The 19,194-nt window shown below is 45.4% G+C and overlaps 1 protein-coding gene and 1 non-coding gene across 3 annotated transcripts; one reads left to right on the top strand and one right to left on the bottom strand.

Moving 5' to 3' along the window:
• Window positions 1–43: 43 nt before the first annotated feature.
• CD27 (CD27 molecule) lies at window positions 44–6,365 on the bottom strand. Of its 2 annotated transcripts, XM_011283723.4 has the most exons (6): window positions 6,039–6,362; window positions 5,761–5,892; window positions 1,472–1,651; window positions 1,180–1,269; window positions 795–914; window positions 44–547 (listed from the first exon to the last, which is right to left on the bottom strand). In XM_011283723.4, the coding sequence occupies exons 1-6, from the start codon at window positions 6,172–6,174 to the stop codon at window positions 423–425; spliced, it is 783 nt and encodes a 260-aa protein (XP_011282025.3). In that variant the 5' UTR covers window positions 6,175–6,362; the 3' UTR covers window positions 44–422. The 2 variants fall into 2 exon arrangements, with proteins under 2 accessions (XP_011282025.3, XP_019689971.3); XM_019834412.3 differs by lacking the exon at window positions 5,761–5,892 and having other exon boundaries at window positions 6,039–6,365.
• Window positions 6,366–13,904: 7,539 nt separating this feature from the next.
• LOC111561587 lies at window positions 13,905–14,008 on the top strand. Its single transcript, XR_002744229.1, has one exon. It is a non-coding gene; the product is annotated as a small nucleolar RNA U13 (small nucleolar RNA).
• Window positions 14,009–19,194: the final 5,186 nt, after the last annotated feature.

The raw sequence follows: 19,194 nt of genomic DNA, 5'->3' as shown, positions 1-19,194 counted from the left end.
GCGCCCAGAGATTGAATTTCAGAGCGCGCGCGGAGAGCATCGGTGTGTGGCTGGCCGTCACTTTATTTTGCCGAATTTCTACGTCAGTGATACAGCACGTGGGAATTCGTAGGCAGAAGTGTGTTTTCCAGCTAGGGCCTCAGCCCTCCAGTGCAGCGCAGGGGCGAAGCCGGCTGAGCCAGGGCATACTCGGGCTCCTGTGACCCACCCTCCACCGCATCCCCTCGTGTCCTTGTCACTGCCAGTCTCCAAAAGGCACGTTCTCAAGTCTGCACACAGGAAAGGGTCCTGATAAGAGGATGGTACTGAAACCGGGGGTGCCAGGGCTCATTCGGCTCATCGGCCTGGGTGGCCGATGGGGTGGGACTGAGGCTGGGATTTTATTGTAGTGATGACCTCCCCACCCCCCAAGGCGAGCACGCTCAGGGGTAGGAAGCAGGCTCTGGTTTTCGGTAGTCTTCCTGAATGGGGATGGCGCCCCCCTCTTCTTCCCTGGGGCAGCTGTAAGGACAAGGCTCTGCAGGCATCACTGGACTTTCTTCTTCGTCTGCAGGAGGAGAATCAGAGGCAGTCAAGGCGGGGGGTGGTGAAGAGAGTGGACATGAACAAAGGAGGGTTAGCTTGGGGGCGGCTGTCAGGGGGTGCGGACGAAGAGGGGAGAGAGAAGGCAGGAGCAAGGGTTGGTAAAGATGGTGCGAGGGAGGCTTCCGAGAGGTTCCAGGCATGGGTGGCGGGGCTAAGGAAGTAGGGTGGGGTGCAGGGACAGGACTGGAGACCTGCATTTTGTCTCTTACTTAGTCCATTTTTTCTTTGTTGATGGAGGCACAGGGCTCCGACCATGGTGAAAGCAAGAAACATTCCAGAGAGGACCACAAAGATGCGGATGCAGTCTGTGCTGCACAGGGACCTTTGGGCTGTGGTAGACAGGGGCCACACAAGTGTTTTGGGGGAGGGCCTAGGTCTCGACTCCCCTCAGCCCATCTGCCATCTCTGCCCATCTGTTACCCATCTGCCATTTCTCTCTCACCCCGATCCCCACTGCTACCATTGGACTAAGTCCTTTCCTAATCCTTAGATTCTGCTTCTCCTACTTCTTACTCCTACTCCAGGAGCTTTCTGGCTGACTTCCCTCTCCTGTATGCATTCTCTCTGGGGGTGGAGAATGGGGAGGAAACTCACGTGGTCCGTGGGTAGAGAGAGCTGGGGCAGGCAGCCACCTGAAATCAGCTAGAGTTTGCACTTGCCGGACTGTCCCGGCCTCTGGCATCTCTGGAAAAAGAGACAGGGTGAGCAGCAGCAGGGCACCTCCCAGGGCACAAGCCTGGGCTGAATGAAGGCCTGAGGCCTAAGAGGCGCTGGGTGAGATGGGAACGCTGACCAGCTGGCCAGGCAACTTATGTGGGGAGGGTGCTGGTGGGGGGGGGGGTGACCCTTATCCCTGTGACTGGACAAAGTGTTGCCTGGAACTTACTTTTGGCGTAAGGTAAGTGGGTGGGTTGTGGGTGTGGGCCTGGGGCCTGAGGTGGACGAGGTGTCAGTGAGGGGTTTGAAGGAGGATCACACTCGGTACACTCCTTGTCCCTGCACTGCCAGCCCTTGGGACAGGCACACTCTGCATTGGCGGTGAGGGTGCAGTTTCGAATGAGGAGACCTGGGGACAGAGGAGGGCGGGAGGAACACGAGAAGCTCAGGCCTCAGAGACCTGCAAGCTGCGCTCGCTAAATCCTATCTTGAGCTGCCGTCCCAGACCCGGCTCCCGGAACTCCTGCCCCATCTACACAAGGGCCTGCCCCTCCCTCGCTGTCACCCAGTGCCTCTGCCTTTATTACTATTGCCATGAAAGGAAAAATGTAGACCTTTTAGAAAATTCATGCTTCGGAAATGCAAACTGGAAAAAGTAGAAACAGCTTGCATGATATTATTCTCTCTTATTCACTGATACTTTTATAACTTCTTGAAGTGTAATTTACTTACAGAGAGGTACACAGATCAGAAACATCAAGCTTGAGAATCGCTACAAATTGGACCCATAGACAAGAGAAGCAGAGTTCCTTTCTAGTCACTACCTCCTCCCACCCACACATAACCACTATCTAGCCTGACTTCCTAACACTGCGAGTTCATTTTGCTTCTTTTTGCACTACATTTGTGTAGTCATGCGTGTGTACTTACTTGTATCAGGCACTCTTATTCAATCTTTGTGAAATTCATCCACATTGTAACCATAGGCTATTCCTTCTCCTGCTGTATAGTATTCCACTGTATGAATTTCTCATGATTCAGTTATCTATTCTACTGCAAATGGCACGTGGGTAGTGTCCAGTTTTTAAGCAATCAGGAATAGTGCTGCTATGGTCCCTGATAGGTTTTTATTTTTTAATTTGTTTTTAAATGTTCATTTTTGAGAGGGGGGAGGGGCAAAAAGAGAGGGAGAGAGAGAATCTCAAGCAGGCTCTGAGCTGGCAGTGCAGAGCCCGACGTGGGCTCAAACCCACAAACCATGAGATCATGACCTGAGCTGAAATCAAGAGTTGGACACTTAAGCAACTGAGCCACCCAGGTGGCCCCCTGATAGGTTTTTAACTTTCCTAGAGATTTACTTCATTACTAACACACTTTGCCTTTTTAAAAAAGTTTTTTTAAATGTTTATTTATTTTTGAGAGACAGAGACACAGACAGAGTGCAAACAGAGGAGGGCAGAGAGAGAGGGAGACACAGAATCAGAAGCTGGCTCCAGGCTCTGAGCTGTCAGCACAGAGCCCGATGCAGGGCTCAAACCCACAAACCGTGAGATCATGACCTGAGCTGAAGTCGGACACTCAACCGACTGAGCCACCCAGGTGCCCCTACTTTGCCTTTTAAATAGAAATGTTATTCAAGTGTAGAGGTCGGGTGCTGAATGACTGCCAATAAATTATACTAGAGGAGGAGGATGTGAGGGGTTCTAGTCTGGGTTGGACTCACGGATGGTTGGGGTTAAGAAGAGGAGGGTGATTCTGGGGAAGGCATCAGCACCCGGACGTGGGCCAGGTTTGCCCATGGACTGGTGGGACCTTAGGACAGTGCACTCATGGGGAACCAGGGAGAAGAGCCCCCACAGGCAAGGAGGGGTGCAGAAAGGAAGGCTGGAAGATGTCGAAGATGCCTATTAGTACTCTAATATTCCTTTAGCATGTGCTTTTTGTGAGGAAAGGGAGAGGGACACAAATTCCTTCTTCCCATCCTTAGGCCCCTAGGGCTGCTTCTTTCTGAATTTTGACTCGTAGTTGCTACTAGAATTTGGTTTCCTTGTGGCTTACCAGGAATTGTGAGCCAGCCTGGACAAGGATCTGCAAGAAGAGAACAGTGATAGGGGAGAGGAGAAGAGGTAGGCAAAGGTGAGAAAGATCACCTCAGACCCAGGAGGGGGTGGGCAGGAGGGTATCTGCCCAAAGGCAAGAGAAGGGTTAAGGAGGGGGCTGGGCTTGGTTACAATGGAAGGCGTGCCATTGTTTTTAGTGAGGAGTATCCAGAGACCTGGGAGTTCTTTTCACCTTGTATAACCTGTGCCCCAAATTCCAGGTGAATTTCAAGCACTTTTCCATCTTACCCATGGGAATACTGAGGTCCAGAGGGGGCTAAACTCATTCAGCCTCACCCCTGGCCACCGTCACCTGGAGTCCCTCAGTCAATTGCTGCCTGAGAGTTTTGGGGGCCTATGGGCTGAGTCTGAACCGCCTGGTCTGGAACACAGCAAAGGGAGCTCAGGCTGGTTCAGTATTGGGAAAAGGCCTTTTGGCGGGGCCTGCAGAATGAGTGGGTGGACTTTGACTAAAATAATTCCAGGGGTGCCTGTGTGGTTAAGTCGGTTGGGCATCCTACTCTTGGTGTTGGCTCCAGTCATGATCTCACAGTTCCTGAGATCAAGCCGTGAGTAGGGCTCCGTGCTGAGCATGGAGCCTGGTTGGGATTCTCTCTCTCCCACTCTCTCTGCCCCTGCCCTGCTCGTGTTCACTCTCTCTCTCTCTCTCTCTCTCTCTCTCCAAAATAAATAAATATCAAAAATAAATAAATAATTCCAACCCTGCTGGGGTTGCTGACAAGAGGAGAAAAGCATCCATTAATATATTTTTAAGTTGAGTGGACTGAGGAATACTTCTTGTGTATTTGAGATTTTTTTTTTTTGACTTATTTGCAATGGCAAACCTTTTTTCGTTTGTTTTTATTTTTATTTTTATTTTTTAATATTTATTTATTTTGAGAGAGAGAAAAAAAGAGAGGGGGAAGACCAGAGAAAGAGAGAGGGAGAGAGAATCCCAAGCAGGCTCCGTGCTGTCAGTGCAAAGCCCGATGTGGGGCTAGAACCCACGAACTGTGAGATCATGACCTGAGCCGAAGTTGGATGTGCAACTGACTGAGCCACCCAGGTGCCCCAAGGGACCACTTTAAAGTCTGCTGCTCTATCTGGGCTGGCACACAGATTCTGAAATTCTAGCTAAGATGCAGAAATAATAAAAGAATTCACATCAGCTGCACATGTTACTTCTTCATTTAAAAAAGATAAAATTACTGGGGTGCCTGGGTGGCTCAGTCAGTTAAGCATCTGACTTCAGCCCAAGTCATGATCCTGCCCTTTGTGGGTTTGAGTCCCACATCAGGCTCTGTGCTGACAGCTCGGATGGAGCTTAGAGCCTGGAGCCTGCTTCAGATTCTGTGTCTCCCTCTCTCTCTCTCTCTGCCCCTCCCCTGCTTGCACTCTGTCTCTCTGTCTCCCAAAAATAAATAAACATTAAAAATTTTTTTTAAAGATAAAATTACAAAATAAACAAGAAATATAGGCCACATACATATTCATTTTCCTAAATTGGCTGTTGTGCAAAAAAAAAAAAAAAAAAAAAAAAGAAAGGATGTTACTCGACTGGCTGGTATTGTTATTTCCTTAGGGGCACCTGGGTGGCTCAGTCAGTTGAGCCTTCAGCTCTTGATTTTGGCTCAGACCATGATCTCATGGTTTGTGAGATTGAGCCCTGAGTTGGGCTCCGTACTGACAGCTTGGAGCTTGCTTGGGATTCTCTCTTTCCCTCTCTCTCTCTCTGCCCCTCCCCTGAACTCTCCCCCTCTCTCTCTCAAAATAAATAAAAATAAATATTAAAAAAAAAAAAAAAGAAAGGGGGTGCTTGGGTGACTCAGTTGGTTAAGGGTTTGACTCTTGATTTTGGCTCAGGTCATGATCTCACAGTTCGTGAGTTCAAGCCCCACATCGGGCTCTGTGCTGACTGTGGAGCCTGCTTGGGATTCTCTCTCTCCCTCTCTCTGCCTCTCCTCTGTTCTCTCTCTCTCTCTCAAATAAATACAGAAAGAAAGAAAAAAGAAAGAAAGAAAGAAAGAAAGAAAGAAAGAAAGAAAGAAAGAAAGAAAAGAAAGATGTACTCCAAGTTCCAAATGAATGTGCACTTCAGACGCAGCCAATTCATCAATGGGGGTTTGCTCACCTGAAATCTGGGACCTAGGACCACCTCCCTTTTTTTTCACTTCCCCTTTATATTGTCATGATCTGAGTTGTGCACCCATTCTCCGCAGCTCCCCAAAGTCTGCTTACCCCATTCCCTGTAACGCTAGAGTTCTCTCCACATCAATATGTGCCCTGCCCAGGGCACCCCATTTCCCAGTATTGGCTCCATTTGCAGTAGCCTTGAAGTGACAAGCTCTGACCTCCCTCCTCGTTGTTTCTCCATCCCCGGCTCTGCCACCTTGATCCCCCAGAGGTTTGCCCATCTCACCAGAGTTACAATGCCGACAACTCTCACAGTGGCGCCGGATGTGGTGGTCTGGTGAAAAGGAGGCCCCCGGTATGCATGGATCACACTGAGCAGCCTCTCCGTGTCTGTCACAGTCCTTCACCAGGAAGGTCCCTGTGAGCAGAGGTCCAGGTCAAGGCCCAAGGAAGGCCACTTCTCTGCCCTCTTCAAGGTGGTACCGGATTCCTCTCCTTGCTGGAACTCAGATGCGCTCTCCACTGCCCTTCACCCCAAACCCCTGGCGAGGGCTCCTCTCTTACCTGGCTTACACATCTGGCAGCACAGTTGTCCCTGGGCCCAGTAATGCTTCTCTGGACAGCACTGGGGGGCCAGGGTAGCCGAGAGCTCTGCCAGGGTCCCCAGAATCCACAGCCAGCAGAGGGGTGGCCGGGCCATGGCTCTTGCCCAGGGGAGCTCTTTCTGCACTCCAGCCACTGACCTCTGGGCTCTGCAGACCTGCTGCCCCCAGCTGGGTGCGGGCGCCTGCTCTCTGCACCTCCTGGGCAGCAGCTGCAGGTGCTCTTCGAGTTGCTGGTTTCAGGTGGCAAGCCAACCTTTGATGGCAGCTGAAGCTCTCTGGTGGCTGTTTTTTTTTCTCAAAGCAGTGACTTCCACCCCCTCCCCCTTTTCCATGTGCTGGGTGCTGGGTGTGGGGAGAGCATTAAAGGGCACGCTCTGTCAGAAGACTTGCTGCTCTTCAAAGGCATCCACCACCTCCAACACGCTGGCCTCTGTGTTCGCTAAGAACTTAACCCATTCGTGCTGTCCTCTTTTACCCAACGTTGGATGCGTGGGACACTGACCTCTTCTATTCACGCACTTGTACACGTTATGCCCACATCACCCCCTGTTCACAGCGTACAAGCTCTTGATGGTTTAGAGGAGGAAGGGGAGCCTGAACTGAGTACAGGCCCACAAACCTTTATCTGAAACAGTTGGGGTCAGATAAGTTTCTGAACTCAGAATTTTTCAGACTTGGGGGAGAAGCTAGCACCACAAGATGCCAAGATGCCTCATGGGGCCGGGGTAGCACTCACACTCAAGCACAACATTTCTGTAGCAAAGCTATTGAATATTTAAACTAAGTGGGGGTTGGGGCACCTGGGAGGCTCAGTTGAGCGGTTGAGCGGCTGACTCTTGATTTTGGCTAGGGTCATGATCCCAGAGTCATGATCTCACGGTTGTGGGATCGAGCCCTGTGTCAGGCTCTGTGCTGGGGCATGGAGACTGCCCAAGATTCTTTGTCTCTCTCTTCCTCTGCCCCTCTCCCCCGCTTTCTTTCTCTCTCTCTAAAAAATAAAAAACAACAACAACAACAAAATTAAGTGGGGATGGATAGGACTGTAACTAACCCTTGCATCAACCGAGGTCTGGTTTTATGGCCAAAAGACTGCTACAGAACTGCAAACAAGGGATTTAAACCGGTTCCCTCTCTGCCGGACTCTGCAAGGAAATGACATGTGATCTCATCTAATCTTCCTGCCAACCTGTGGGACGGGGATCACGCCTGTCCACTGGCCCTCCTTCCTCACCTTACTACCATCTTTACCCTCCCTTCCCAGCCCCACCTCCAGCTGTGTCCATCCCTGGTGTCCTGGAGCACCTGGGGCATTTCCCTTCCCAGCTTTGTCATGTGGGGTTAGACTCCTCTGGGTCTTAGACTCCTCCTTGCTCTGTCCTCCTGGAAAGGCTGATCTGGGGATGTTAGAGCTAGCTGGGCTTTTCCCTCTTTGAGTCCTGGGAACACATGGCTTATTTCTCCAGGCCACGTTTCATTCAGGGGCCTCGCAGTTGTTTTCCGCTCTGCCCATAAAATGTCACACTTCTGTGATCTCACTTGTTAGGTCTGTTCTCTCTCTCGCCCTGGTTTCCTTTCTCTTCATATTTTCCATCCTCCCGCCTTTCCCCAGCCCCCTCTTCTCTTCAAGAGGGTCCTCCCAAGTGGGAAGCCACGTATGAGTGTGATCTGAAGAATGACTTGTACCCAACCATCCTTTCCACTATCTGGGCAGGGTGCCTGAATTCCCACCTCAGAGTGTGAACCGTGGGATCTGAGGCTTGTGCCGTTACTACCAGTCCTGCCGCTCCCCAGATTATGGTCACTGTCTTCACTGTGAATCTTAAACCTTGGTGGGCATGGGGAGGTGGGGGCCTGTGGGGATGGATGACCCCATGCAGGAACAATGGGCAGTTGGGACCTTTACAGAGAACTTACCCAAAAGGGATTTGGGGGCCCTGGGAGGACTGACTAGTCATGAGCTGCTCAGCCATGCGAGGGAGGATTCCGTGCTCTGAGCTAGGGCCCATCGTCCCCTCTCCGTGGGGACAAGGGCAGGAGCAGGGTCTGCCTGGCTGTCCTGGAGTACCCTGGCCAGGAGGAGGAAAGCCAGCTTTCTCGACCTCACTTTCCTCTGGGCAAATGGAATGACCTCATCTCCTGCCTGCTGTGCTGTTTGCATCAATTTCTGGCGAGTCTTGGCCTTTCCTGGACTGGCTCCCTGGACAGTTCCTTCCTTTTGTCCACAGACCCTGTGAGTGCAACCTGCTGACCTCTCCTTCAGAATCTTCTACTACCACATTCTCTTTTGGGGTGCAGCTCCTCTCCACACCTGCTGGCACAGAGATACATATTCTCTTCTCAACATTTCCTTCCTTCTCTTGCATCTCCAGAGACAGGCCCACAGAAGACTTTTCTTTTGGTGATATTTGTTACTTTTTTTTTTTTTTTTTTTAAGTAGGCTCCATGCCCAGTGTGGGGCCTGAACTCATAACCCTGAGATCAAGAGTCACATGCTCTATCGACCGAGGCAGCCAGGCACCCCTGATTTTCATTACTTTTGAGGGCCTGACTAAACTCTCGATCTGGAGCAGTGACCATAGCCTGGATGTCAGCTGGGGCCACTCTCCTCCTCGACATCTAGGTAAGACACTGCTCAGCTTCCAAGCAGGGCAGGTCCTGGGCAGAGTGGGGAGGAGACAGGACTGTCTACTGGATAAATTTCAGTGGGTCAGCTGTTACGGTCACCTCTCGTTCCGACTCCTCTTTCAGCTAAAGTCCTGTTCCTGCTTCTGTGCGCCTGGCTGTTCCCTTACCTCTGCTAGCACAGGTTCCAAATTTGAGACACAGGGCTTTCTTGAATTTTCCAAACCAGCTATAAACAGAAGCTTGTTAGGTGTGGCAAAACTTTTACTGAAGGTTTTTTGTTTTTTTAAAAAAATTTTTAAAATATTTGTTTATTATTGAGAGACAGAGACACAGAGTGTGAGCGGGGCAGGGGCAGAGAGAGAGGGAGACACAGAATCTGAGTCAGGCTCCAGGCTCCCAGCTGTCAGCACAGAGCCCGACGCGGGGCTCGAACTCACGGTCTGCGAGATCATGACCTGAGACGAAGTCGGACGCTCAACCGACTGAGCCACCCAGGTGCCCCAGAAGGTTTTATTTTTTAATGTTTATTTTTGAGAGAGAGAGAGAGAGAGCATGAGAGCAAATGGGAGAGGGGCAGAGGGAGATGGGGACAGAGGATCTGAAGTGGGCTCTGTGCTGACAGCAAAAAGCCCAATGTGGGGCTTGAACTCATGAACTGTGAGATCATCACCTGAGCCAAAGTTGGACACTTAACCGAGTAAGCCACCTAGGCACCCCTGAAGGTTTATATATCATAAAGATACAACCTAAAATTGTATTTTGGGTATTCTTGTTCTCAATGGTCCTTCCCGCCCCAGAGATTAATCAGTGATCTTGCTACCTTACAAGGCGGTAAAGGCACTATCTTGCTGACACCGCCCCCACCCCACCCTGCCCTTTCTGTCACAGTCTGCCTTTCAGAAATGTTCTGTCTGGCAGCATACCTCATCTGTCTTCAGCTCCTAATCTCCAAATCAGTCTCAGCCCTTTATAAATCTATCAGTCAAAGTACTCACAGGAACACATTCTCTCCAAGATCTTTCATTAGAAGGAAGTTCTGTTACATTACATAGGCATCAGAAATCACTGCTCCTGATCTTTAATATCCAAATGCCTTAGTTTTTCTAGCCTTCTTTGTCCCCCATTCCATTCCTTTGTCCTCCACTCCTGCCTTTCTTTGATGACGCCACCCCCTCCTTTCCCCGCAACCCACCACTTTAGGTCCTCCTTCCCAGCCACTCTTTGAGAGACCACGTAGCCAAGTGGGCAGCACAGTGGGGTGCACTCACTTCCCACTTCTATAATTTGCATTCTTGGGACTCCTCAGTCAAAGGGGACCAAGCATTTGTGGGCATTTCTTCCAACCTCTGACCACTTTTCAGTTTCTCATCTCCACCTCCTAGCATCTCCTGGCACTTAAGTATTACTTGCTGAGTATTAGATGGTCTATCCTCAGCTATATTCCTTGACAGTTCTATCCACAATTATAAGTTTGAAATTTCAGGGGGCCCGAGGGCACATTGACCTCCCAAATTCCGCTCTTCTCTCAACAAGAATTTTTTTGCACATACATTCTATGCCAGGTAATGGATCACAAAGATCAAACAAACAAACAAACATGTGGTTTCTGCCCTCATGTAATTGACACACCAGTGACAGAACCAGAAATTGACCAAATAATCTCAAAGACAAATGTAAAATGTTTATTTTTATTTTATTTTTAACATTTATTTATTTTTGAGACAGAGAGAGACAGAGCATGAATGGGGGAGGGTCGGAGAGAGGGAGCCACAGAATCCGAAACAGGCTCCAGGCTCCGAGCTGTCAGCACAGAGCCCAACGTGGGGCTCGAACCCATGGACCGCGAGATCATGACCTGAGCCGAAGTCGGCTGCTTAACTGACTGAGCCACCCAGGCGCCCCTAAAATTTTTAGTAAAGGCCATTACTGCAGCACCATGAAGGGGAGAGATAGGGAGCAATACAGATGCGTGTCCCTTATGGGGTGAGGAATGCTTCGGCCAGGAAGTATGTGGGGTCTGCCAGCTCTCCACCTTCCTGACAACTGTTTCTTCCTTTGGTTTAGGTTTCTAGACACCACCCTATTTTTTTCTTTGGCCACTTCTCTTCTTAAGCCATAATAGTTTTTCTTAAATACAGGTGATATAAAATAGGGATGATCTGGTCCTTGAAGTCTTGGTAGAATGTGCGTGTGTATACGTGTGTGTGTATTTTGAGTGTGAGTTTTTCACTGCTGATTTAATCAGGTTTTCCATTTCTTCTAAGTCAGTTTGTTGTTTTATATTTTTCTGGGAGATTATCTATTTAATCTCTTTTAGATTTATGGATGGAAATGTTTAAAATCACCAGTAGGTCTACAGTTATTTTCATTTCTATTATTGTTTACTTATAATTTCCTCATTCTTTTCTTGATATAGTTGCAAGAAATATATCTAATTATTAATTGCTTCAAAGAACCAATTCATTTTGATTTCATCGTGTTTTTCCATTATTTCTTTGTTTTCTTTGTTACATTTTACTCTCTGGTGTATTTTTTTTCTTTTAATTTTTTAATTTTGAATTTTATTTTAAATGTTTATTTATTTTGAGAGACAGTGAACACACATGTAAACAGGGGAGGGGCAGAGAGAGAGGGAGAGAGAGAGAATCCCAAACAGGCTCTGTGCTGTCTGCAGAGATCCTGACGTGGGGCTCGGTCTCACGAACATGAGATCATGACCTGAGCCGAAATCAAGACTTGGACACTTAACTGACTGAGCCACCTAGGCGTCCCTCGTGTTGCTTTTAAATTACTTCTTTCCTGGGGCGCCTGGGTGGCTCAGTTGGTTGAGCGACCGACTTCAGCTCAGGTCATGATCTCACGGTGTGTGAGTTTGAGCCCCGCGTCGAGCTCTGGGCTGACAGCTCAGAGCCTGGAGCCTGCTTCTGATTCTGTGTCTCCCTCCCTCTCTGCCCCTCCCCCACTCATGCTCTGTCTCTCTCTGTCTCAGAAATAAATAAACATAAGAAAAAAATATTTCTTTCCTTTTACTTTATTTGGGTTTACTCTGCCATTCTTTTTCTAACTTCTTGGATTGGATGCTCAGTTCATTAATGAAAATTTTTCTTTTATAATGTTTGCATTTAAGGCTATAAATTTCCCTCTAGGAACTATTTTGGCTATGTTGAAGCAAGATTTTGTGAAAATAATAAAACATATTAAATCATAAGTTTGCTATATTGTGTTTTAATTATGTCAGCTTATTATTTTTTCCCATTGTTATTTATTTTTGAACTACATATTATTTATTTAAAAAAAATTTTTTTTCAATGTTTATTTATTTTTGGGACAGAGAGAGACAGAGCATGAACGGGGGAGGGGCAGAGAGAGAGGGAGACACAGAATCGGAAGCCGGCTCCGGGCTCTGAGCCGTCAGCCCAGAGCCCGACACAGGGGCTCGAACTCACGGACGTGAGGTTGTGACCTGAGCTGAAGTCGGACGCTCAACCGACTGAGCCACCCAGGCACCCCTATAAGTACATTTTAAAATTTCCACATCATTGGAGTACCTGGTTGGTTAAATGCCTGACTCTTGATTTTGGCTCAGGTCATGATCTCATGGTTTTATGATTTGAGCCCCAAGTTAGGCTCTGTGCTAACAGCACAGAGCCTGCTTGAGATTCTCCTTCTCTCTCTGCCCCTCCCCCGATCGCTCTCTCTCACTCTCTCACTCTCTCAAGACAGATAAATAAACTAAAAAAAAAAGTGTTAAAATTTCCACATCATTTCTTACATCATACACAAAAATAAACTTGAAATGGATTAAAGACCTAAATGTGAGACCTGAAACTATAAAACTCTTAAAAGAAAGCCTAGGCAATAATCTCTTGGAGATCAACCTTAGCAACATATTTCAGCTATGTCTCCTTGGGGGTGGAGGACAAGAGCAAAAATAAGCTAACGAGGGATGCCTGGGTGGCTCAGTCTGTTGAGCGTCTGACTCTTGATTTCAGCTCAGGTCATGATCCCAGGGTCATGGGACTGAGCCCTGTGTTGGGCTCTGAGCTGAGTGTGGAGCCTGCTTAAGATTCTCTCTTTCTCTCCCTTTGCTCCTCTTTCTCTCTCTCTCTCTCTCTCTCTCTCTCTCTCTCTCTCTCTCTCGCAAAACAAACAAAGAAACAAACTACTGGGACTATACCAAAATAAAAAAAAAAAAAACTTTTGTACAGTAAAAGAAACCATCAGCAAAATGAAAAGGCAGCTATTGAATGGGAGAAGATATTTGCAAGATTTCCAATCAGGGGTTGATATCCAAAATATATAAAGAACTTATAGAGCTCAACACCAAAAAATCCAAATAATCTGATTTTAAAATGGGAAGAGGACCTGATTACACATGTTTCCAAAGAAGGCCACCAGGCACATGAAAAGATGCTCAACATCACCAATCATCAGGGAAATGCAAATCAAAACCATGATGAGATATCACCTCACACCTGTCAAAATGGCTAGTATCAAAAAGACAAGAAATAACAAGTGTTGGTGAGGATGTGGAGAAGAGAATACTCTTGCACTACCTTCCTTTAGGAAGGTAAATTGGTGCAACCACTCTGGAAAGTAGTATGGAGGTTCCTCAGAAAATTAAAAATGCAAATACCATATGATCCAGTAATTCCACTTTTGGGTGTTTACTTGAAGAAAAGAAAACACTAATTTGAAAACTTATATTCATTCCTATGTTTAATAGCAGCATTGTTTGCAATAGCTAAGATATGGAAGCAGCTCAAGTGTCCAGCAATAGATGAATTAATAAAGAATATGTGATATATATACAATGGAATATTACTCATCCATAAAAAGAATGATATCTTGCCATTTGCAACATGAAGAGACCTACAGGGATTATGCTAAATGAAATAAGTCAGGCAGAGAAGGATAAAAACCATAAAAAACAAACAGCGAACAGAAACAGACTTATAAATATGGAAAAAAAACTGGTTGTTGCCAGAGGGGATGGGGGTGGAGGGATGAGTGAAATAGGTGAAGGGGATTAAAAGGTACAAATTTCCAGTTGCAATATAACTAAAAAATATAACTTACAAGAGACTAAAAGTGAAGCATACAGAGTATAGTCAATAATATTGCAATAACACCTAATGGGTGATAACTATATTTATGGTGGTGAGCATTGCATAATATATAGAATTAAAAAATTTTTCAGATCCTTTTATAGTTCATAAGCATGATGATTGGGTGTGCATGCTTTTGTGTGACATGTGCCACCCTTAAACCTTGTTACGACGTCGGCACATTACCCGTCTGAAATTAAAAAAAAGAAATTTCAGGGGAGCCTGGGTGGCTCAGTGGGTAAGCATCTGACCACTCTTGATTTCAGCTCAGGTCATGGTCTCATGGTCATAAGTTTGAGCCCTGCTTTGGGCTCTATGCTCACAGCTCGGAGCCTGCTTCAGATCCTCTATCTCCCTCTCTCTGTCTCTCCCCTGCTCTCTTTTGCTCTGTCTCTCTCTCTCTGTGTCTCAAAAATAAACATTTAAAAAAATTAAAAAATTTCCAGATCAATGAGGTTTAAAATGTTTCCTTTTTATCAATGTTGGTTTTATTTCATGGTGGTCAGAGAATGTCAGCTGTATGTGTAATATGGTAGGCAGAATATTGGCCCTCCAAGGATGTGTACATCATTGGAACTGAGTATGTTGTATGGCAAAGGGGAATCAAAGTTGCAGACAGAATCAAGATGGCTGATCAGTTGTCCCTGAGATGGGAAGATTATCCTGCACTATCCAGGTGGACCCATTACAACAGCAAGGGTCCTTATAAGTGGAAGAGGGAGGCAGAAGAGAGAATCAGAGGGGTGGCAGCAGGAGAAGGAGTCAGCCTGTTATTGCTGAGTTTGAAGATGGAAGAAGAGGGTCATGGGCTATGGAATGTGTAAGGCCTCCAGAAACTAGAAAGACCAAGGAAACTGATTCTCTCTGGAGCCCCCAGGGAGAATCAGGGAGCAATGCAGCCTGTTGACGCTTTGATTCATTTCCAACTTCTGACCTACAGAGCTCTGATAGTAAATTTGGATTCTTTTCAGCTAATCCAGTTTGTGGTAATTTGTTACGGCAGCCATAGAAAACTAATACATATAGATCCTCTGGTTTGGGCTTTAGTCTGTGGTCTAGGATGTAGCTATAAATGTCCCCATATGCACTAGAAAAAAAAAAGTATGTTTCTAATTCAGTGGTCTCCAAACTTTTTTGAGTTTGTACTTCATCGATCAAATGATTTTGATCATGTATCCCCAAATGTATGCAATATTTTTAAGCAAATTGTGATCATTGTTCAAATACAAATTCTATGTAAGTATATGGACATTATAAAGGATGGGACAAAATGGCATAAGTCACATATAAAAATACAAAAATGATAAGGTAAAGTTGGGGATAACAATATTTAAAGATAATATATTTACTTATTTACAACATGAAGGATCCTTTTGCTTTCATTAACATAATATATAATGACATTTTATACAGTATAACAATATACTAGTAATAATATATTTAGTAAAAACAATATGATTTAATATGCTTTATTACTTTCACAAAATATTGCTTCAACACTTTATATATAGCGACCAGTGGATCTGGGTCTAAGTTCAAATATTTGGTTTTAATGACTGATTTAGATGAAAAAGGCGCTCTAGGTTGGGTGTGTTTTCTTTTAATGTTTATTTTGTTTTGAGAGAGAGAAAGAGAACATAAGTGGGGAAGGGGCAGAGAGAGAGGGAGACAGAGGATCCAAAGTGGGCTCTTGTGCTGACAGCAGAGAGCCTGATTCAGGGCTTGAACTCATGAACTGCGAGATCTTGACCTGAGCTGAAGTCAGATGCTCAACCGACTGAGCCACCCAGGTGCGCCGGTTGGGTGTGCTTTCTAATTTTGAATCACGGGCCTATCTTCAGCAACACTTTTTCTGTTGGGATACTTGGTGGCCCAGGTTGAGGGCATGTCCCTTCAAGGTGGTTTTGCAGGTGATTTTATCAGACATTCTAGGGAATAGTACTCACCTGAGACCAATTTATATGTTATTTTCTCAGAGGCAGAGGGGTTTCTCAATCATGATCATATAAATTTGAACCCTCGACCTAGGTGATCACAGGCTTATAGTTGCAAATTTTCAAGTTAATTTTTTCTCCACCCAAAAGGAAGACAGACAGAGGCAGGCAAGCTTCCTTGTGGAGGCTCTGTGTTGTAGAGTGGGTCTTTCTAGATTTTTCTTAAAGGTTTCTAGCTTTATGTGGGAGTGTGTCTTTTCCAATTTGGCCCTCGTGGGAGTATTTACAACCATGTAAATGAGTAAATGCCACTACAAGCCAAGAACTCTCTGTCCCAGAGAGTCAGCTGCTAAACATTTACCATCACATCATTTCTGCTGGCTCACTAGAGCCGGGCCCAGTAATTGTCTTTGGTCCTTTTTGTTTTTGAATCCAGAGTTATTTCCTGTCTGGACCCTAGATTAGAACTACTCCTGGCAAGCCTTTATCTTCCTACTTCAACCAGCTTAGGATCCCAAACCAGCAGAGCTGGATGGAAGGTTTTTGATCCTCCGGGTATATCTACTCATCTTACGGATGTCAGAACCACTGGCCAACGAGGTGAAATAATTTGCTCTTTGTGGCAAAGTTGAGAGAGAGCCTAGGTCTCTTGAGTTCCAGTCCACTGCTAACTCTAGCACTTACAGAGCCAGACACATATTTGGTGCACGGTGCATGTGCTGGATTGAATGAATGCTTGACAATACCTTCTGGACTCAGCCTGCAGACATGTCTGGGTTGCTCTTCCCGTTCCTTTCTGCTTCCTATCTCACAGAGATTGTTCCCTGCTCTTCTGCTTTATGAAGCCATCCCAACTTCTCTTTCTAGAAAATTAAGCAAGTAAAACCCATTCATTCTACCAGTAGTTATATGCACTAACAATTCTCACACATGTGCCCAGGACACAGGTGCAAGAAGGTTCAAACACTACTATTTGTAACAGCAAACAAAAAGAAAAAGAAAAAGAGAACCCATAGGTCCATAAATGGTAGATTGAGCAATAAAGTGTAGTATGTTCACCCAGTGGAATATTCACCCAGTGGAACACTTAGGAGAAATGAAAATATCACTAATGCGGATGAGTCTCAAAGACACAATATCACACAACCATGTGATTGTACTTAATGCCACTGAATTGTGTGCCTAAAACCCAGCTAAAATCGTAAAATTTGTGTTATGCAATTTTACCACAATAAAAAATATATAAGCAAGCCAATAACACCATACTATTGAGCAATATTGAGGGAAGAAGGCAGGCCACAGAAAAGTACATGAGTAACATTCCATATATATAAAGTACACAAACAGGCAAAACTAAACAGTTTGCTGTTCAGGGATACACACATAGATGGTAGAACTGGAAAGAGAAGTTAAGGGAGTGATGGACACAGCCCAGAGCTGGTCCCGCCTGTTGAGGAAGGAAGGGTATGATCAGGAAGCTTCTGAGGTTCTGCTAATATTAAAATCTTAGCATAGGTTTTCAATATTGTTAAAACTGGATAGTATCTTGTATATTGGATATAGTTCACAATGAAAAGAGTTAAGAATATAAATTATATAAAGGTATTTATATAAATGTATAAATAAAATGTCTGATAAAATAAACTGCAAAGCTACTTTAAGGGGACATGCCCTCAACCTAGTCCACCAAGTGTTCCAACAGAAAAAGCCTTGTGGAAAATGGACTCATGATTCAAAGAAAACACACCTGAAGCAGTTTGACCTTCGTCTAACTCAATCATTAAAACCAAATATTCGGGGCCAACCTGGGAGGCTCAGTCAGTTGAGCATCTATCTTCAGCTCAGGTCATGATCTCAGGTTTGTGGGTTTGAGCCCCACATCGGGCTCACTGCCATCAGCCTGTCAGCGCAGAGCCTGCTTCAGATCCTCTGTCACCCTCTCTCTTCCCCTCCCCTGCTTGTGCTCTCCCCCCCCCCAAAAAAAATATTAAAAATACCTCAAAACAACCAAATATTTGAACTTAGATTCAGATCTACCAATCACTATATATAAAGTATTGAAGCAAAAGTTTGTAAAAATGAGACAGACACACTAAAACACAGTGTTCTTACTAAATATTTCTGAATATACTTATGTTGTATAAAATTTTGTTATATATTACTATTTTAGTGGGAGCAAAAAGATCTTTTATGTTGTAAATAAGTAAAAATAGCATTTGTTTTCCGCAACTTTATCTCCTTTTGTATTTAAAATATTAGAAGTGAAAATGGAAAAAAACAAATGAAACAATTCTAGATAAGCCTCAAAATCCCTTTGATCAGTTTTCTCCTCCAGCCTTCGTTCTCTCTCTGCCTCCTCAGAGGTATCACTGTTTCAAATTAGCAACTATTCTTCCAGAACTTTTTCTAAACAAACAAATAAATTGTATGTGTACATGTTTTATTATTTTAGGAATGTTCATGACCAAAAATGAGGGAAGATCCCTTTCTCTTGTTACTCTGTATGGTAATAAACAGGTTCTTTTTTTAATTTTTATTTTTAAATGTTATTTGTTATTTTTTTATTAAAAAATTTTTAAACGTTTGTTTATTTCTTGAGAGGCAGAGAGAGAGCACTAGTGGGGGAGGGCAGAGAGAGAAGGAGACACAGAATCTGAAGCAGGCTCCAGGCTCAGAGCTGTTGTTAGCACAGAGCCCGACGTGGGGCTGGAACCCCGGGAACTGCGAGATCATGACCTAAGCCCAAGTTGGTCACTTAACTGAGTGACCCAGATGCCCCCCCTTAAAAACAAATTTTTTTTAACATTTAAATGCTCATTTATTTTTGAGATAGTGTGCACACGAGCAGGGGATGGTCAGAGAGAGAAGGGGACAGAGGAGCCGAATCCTGCTCTGTACTGATAGCAGCAAGCCAGATGTGGGGCTCAAACTCATGAAACCATAAGATCATGGCCAGAGTCGAAGTGAGACGCTTAACGGACTGAGCCACCCAGGTGGCTCTTTTTATACAGCAGAGAATGGAAGAGCACAACCTCTGCAGACAGACATCTGTCAGCAAAAAATCAGGTGGATCTTTCTAGCAAAGTCTTTTGTTTCTTCTTTTCTATTTTTTTAGTCTCTTTTCTTAAAATTTATTTTAATGTGTATTTACTTTTGAGAGAGAGAGAAAGAGAGAGCAAGCAGGGGAGGGGCAGAGAGAGAGGAGACACAGAATCTGAAGCAGGTTCCAGGCTCTGAACTGTCATCATGGATCCCGATGTGGGGCTCCAACTCACGAACTATGAGATCATGACCGAAGCCAAAGTTGGACGCTCAACCGACTGAGCCACCCAGGTGCCCCTAGTACCCTTTATTTTCTATTTAAATATTATTAAGTGATAATCAAAGATTTCTTACTCTGATCCCAGTCCCTCTCCTACTGAGGACCCTCTCCTTGAATTTGTCAGAG

This window comes from Felis catus, chromosome B4, assembly GCF_018350175.1.
Source record: "Felis catus isolate Fca126 chromosome B4, F.catus_Fca126_mat1.0, whole genome shotgun sequence".
Lineage (NCBI taxonomy): Eukaryota > Metazoa > Chordata > Mammalia > Carnivora > Felidae > Felis > Felis catus.
The sequence above is the reverse complement of the archived record's forward strand: the minus strand, read 5'-3'. Positions and strand labels throughout refer to the sequence as shown.